Genomic DNA, 4,198 nt, shown 5'->3' on the forward strand with positions numbered 1-4,198 from the left:
ACCACAGCACTTTTGGTACCCGTGGTACCAGTATACCACAGCACTTTCAGAAACCGTGGTACCAGTATACCACAGCACTTTTTGGTAACTATGGTACCAGTATACCACAGCACTTTCGGTAACCATGGTACCAGTATACCACAGCACTTTCGGTAACCGCGGTACCAGTATACCACAGCACTTTCAGAAACCGTGGTACCAGTATACCACAGCACTTTCAGTAACCCCGGTACCAGTATACCACAGCACTTTCAGTAACTGTGATACCAGTATACCACAGCACTTTCAGAAACCGTGGTACCAGTATACCACAGCACTTTCAGTAACCATGGTACCAGTATACCACAACACTTTCAGTAACCATGGTACCAGTATACCATGGCACTTTCAGTAACCGTGATACCAGTATACCACAGCACTTTCAGTAACCGCGGTACCAGTATACCATGGCACTTTCAGTAACCGCGGTACCAGCATACCACAGCACTTTTAGTACACTGTGATACCAGCACAACATAGTACGTTCAGTAACCGTGGTACCAGTACAACATAGTACGTTCAGTAACCGTGGTACCAGCACACCATGGTACTTTCAGTAATGCTGGTACCGATTTATTATAGTGCTTTCAGTAAACTTCAGTAAACATAGTACTGTCAGTAAGCTGTGGTGCAGTTACAACTGTAAACGGAGTTCCTCAGGAAGTGTGAATGGGAAAGGAAAATGGGAGTGACGTAAAAGGGTTCTAAAACATAAAGGAAAATGGGAGTGACGTAAAAGGGATCTAAAACATAAAGGAAAATGGGAGTGACGTAAAACATAATTTTGATGGTGAGAATAATGCAGGGACCAGATGCAGGATAAGGTTGATGTTAAAAATATCCGATTGTCATAGTGTAGATCATGCTGGTACCACATACAGAGGGTATTTTAGAACTTCTATTATATATAACTGTTCCATTTTGCTGGTATAAATGATACTGGTACGATATACGGGGGCTATGGCAAGGTCAGAAGTGTAAATGTGACATGGAGTTGCTGAATGTAGCTGAGAGAGGTTGCAAGTGTGGCCATCTGATACTGCCACACTACAAACGGTTCCGTGTAAGTTCCATGCGTGTGTGGCAAAATGACTAGTAGTTCCATGTGAGTGTGGCAAAAAAAATGACTAGTAGTTCCATGTGAGTGTGGCAAAATGACTAGTAGTTCCATGTGAGTGTGGCAAAATGACTAGTTGTTCCATATGTGTGTGGTGAAATGACTTAAGTAGTTCCATGCGTGTCTGGCAAAATGACTAGTAGTTCCATGTGAGTGTGGCGAAATGACTAGTAGTTCCATGTGAGTGTGGCGAAATGACTAGTTGTTACATGTGTGTGGCAAAATGGCTAGTAGTTCCATGTGTGTGTGGCAAAATGACTAGTTGTTCCATGTGTGTGTGGTGAAATGACTAGTTGTCAGTTCGATACTGTTCGGTTCTGTCTCACGGTCTGGGGCAGTGCACAGGGTCTGGAACCATGCCTAAGAAAGCACGAAGTGTTGAAGCCTCTCTTATTGCTTTTACACATTTGGAACCTCAAGTATCACACAGAACATGGTTCTACATGTCAAAGGTCAGCACTGGTGTGACCCCAGCAGAGGTGAGGGTTCAGAGGGCGTGTGGGAATGCTAAGGGTGATGTCCTACTACTATTGATGTATGCAGCACAGTGGTTAAGGCTACGGGTATTGTCTATCTAACTCTGTGGGAGTTTAAAACAGCCAGCTTTCTTACAGTTGAGATCTTACATGTTAGGAGGTTGACACGATGTCAGGACTATACACAGTAGACCTACCCTTGGTTAAGTGAACGTAGTTTGAGAAAGCACCTACCTAGTAGTAATACCTAACCCTACGGAGCAGCAGAACTTGGGTCATTCCACTTCAGCCAGGGGTGGGCAGGCTGTCTGCTATCCTCTTACTCGAGTCTTACGGACCCACTCAAGGCGGACCTCACGTCTTATCTCATGCCCAAGTCTTAAAGGATAGCGGACAGCTGGAGTCCACCGTGAGTTCGACTCGAGACGTTATCTACAGTACAGCTTGCTAAGTGAAGGAAGTTCGTGCCACGATAGAAGCAGAGGTGAAGTGAAGAGTCCAGGTGTGGATTCTGCAACTAGATAGCTACTCTTGTAGGTCTACTTTTCACAGGAATATATCTTTAAAGTCAATCAATCAATAAGTATTTTTCTATTCAAACTTCTTCAAAAGTCCCCACTTTTCCAGTCTCCCCTTTCCATCTGAAGTAGGTTGCAAGAAAAGAGCATTTTCTTCAGATCCTTCCCAAATGTTCAAAAACTGCCCTTGCCGTAGCAACCGTTGCCATAGCAACCGTCCGTGATTAAGATAAGTGTTGTTATAACGTTGCCTATTTCGTACAGGGTTAGGTTATATCATGTTCTTGCTATGCGAAGGCTTATTCGTATTATTACTTCAGCTTGGTTGTAGACTATAGAAGCCCTGTTTTGACTCGACCCTCGGGCCGTTATCCTGTTGTTGTGCTGCTGTCGTCCTGTTTAGCTGAGCGGAGCCCGGCTGTTGTCCCGTTTGCAGTCCTCCAGGTTCACCGACACAGCGTTGGACTCGGAGCGCGGCTGGTGGCGGCGCTCGGTGCACTTGTCTTTCAGTACCTAACAAACAAACAAACGTCTTTCAATACCTAACAAACAAACAAACAAACAAACGTCTTTCAGTACCTAACAAACAAACGTCTTTCAGTACCTAACAAACAAACAAACGTCTTTCAGTACCTAACAAACAAACAAACGTCTTTCAGTACCTAACAAACAAACAAACGTCTTTCAGTACCTAACAAACAAACACAACGTCTTTCAGTACCTAACAAACAAACGTCTTTCAGTACCTAACAAACAAACGTCTTTCAGTACCTTACAAACAAACAAACAAACGTCTTTCAGTACCTAACAAACAAACGACCTTTCGTACGTTATTCAGTAGTTAACAAACGTACTTTCAGTACACTCTGTGCTTCTTCGGTCTTGTTCTTTTCCTTGATCGGACTCCAGTCCCTACCTGTGTGAATTCCAGATCATATGATCTGTTCATTTTCTAACAGGCCCAACATCCGGTCCAACATCCGGTCCAACATCCGGTCCACCAAATTTGATCAGATCCATTTTTTTCTGGACCTGTCCAATAAGAAAAATCAGTTTTGTACCGGTAAATACCGGTACCCACCCCTACTCCACACCAAACATAAGGTAATATAACTGCACCGACCTCATAGAGGTAGTCAAAGAGCTCCAGAATGGTCAGGATACTGGCACCTATGAACAGACCCATTTGGCCACCAATGTCACCTGCGGAGGTCAAAGGTAAAGGGTCAGAGGGCACGGCTAGAGGGAAGGCAATGCATGAATGAATAAGCATTAACAACGTGCAGGTGAGTACATGTGTTATCTGCCTGGGAAATGTGTGGGATGGAAAGAGTTTTCCTTCTACAAATCCGACTCTGTTAGTATAAATATCAAATATGTTGATACAAGTCCCAAATATTCCGGCAAAAGTCCCAAATCCGTTGGTACAAATCCCAAATCTGTTGGTACAAATCCCAAATCTGTTGGTACAATCCTCAGCTCTGCTGGGACAAAAGCCTAACATCTTGGGGAAAAAAACAAATATTTCGGCAGAATTTACAAATCTGTTACTACAAAATTAATGCAGAATATGTTGGTACTAATTAATCCCCAATTGTTTGCCACAAATCCGAATCTGTTCGCAAAAATCCCAAATCTGTTGATACAAGTCCCAAACCGGTTGGTACTACAAAGTAATTTAAATCTGATGGTATAATCTCAAATATGTCGATGCAAATCTCAAATCTGTCAGTACATATCTCCAAGCTGCTAGTACAAATCCCAAATGCAGATCTGCTGGTGTTCTTAAAATGGTTTTGTCCATGCCACCCGTACAACCTGCTTTGTGTGCCGTACGTGTACATGTTATGATAACTACGTGTACATGTTATGATAACTACGTGTACATGTTATGATAACTACGTGTACATGTTATGATAACTACGTGCACATGTTATGATAACTTCGTGCACATGTTATGATAACTATGTGTACATGTTATGATAACTATGTGTACATGTTATGATAACTATGTGTACATGTCATGATAACTACGTGCACATGTCACG

General features: G+C 42.9%; 1 protein-coding gene across 5 annotated transcripts in view; it reads right to left on the bottom strand.

Moving 5' to 3' along the window:
* Positions 1–2,199: 2,199 nt before the first annotated feature.
* The window catches only part of LOC118408435 (acid-sensing ion channel 1C-like), a 273,733-nt gene continuing 271,734 nt past the window's right edge, over positions 2,200–4,198 (bottom strand). For all 5 annotated transcript variants that reach the window (XM_035809252.1, XM_035809253.1, XM_035809251.1 and 2 more), the window contains 2 exons: positions 3,274–3,353; positions 2,200–2,663 (listed from right to left, as the gene is read on the bottom strand). In XM_035809252.1, the coding sequence (XP_035665145.1) occupies positions 2,550–2,663; positions 3,274–3,353 (194 nt within the window). In that variant the 3' untranslated portion in view covers positions 2,200–2,549. The remainder of the gene's footprint in view (positions 2,664–3,273; positions 3,354–4,198) is intronic.

The sequence above is a fragment of the Branchiostoma floridae genome, unplaced genomic scaffold (genome assembly GCF_000003815.2).
Source record: "Branchiostoma floridae strain S238N-H82 unplaced genomic scaffold, Bfl_VNyyK Sc7u5tJ_1585, whole genome shotgun sequence".
NCBI classification, from domain to species: Eukaryota; Metazoa; Chordata; class Leptocardii; order Amphioxiformes; family Branchiostomatidae; genus Branchiostoma; species Branchiostoma floridae.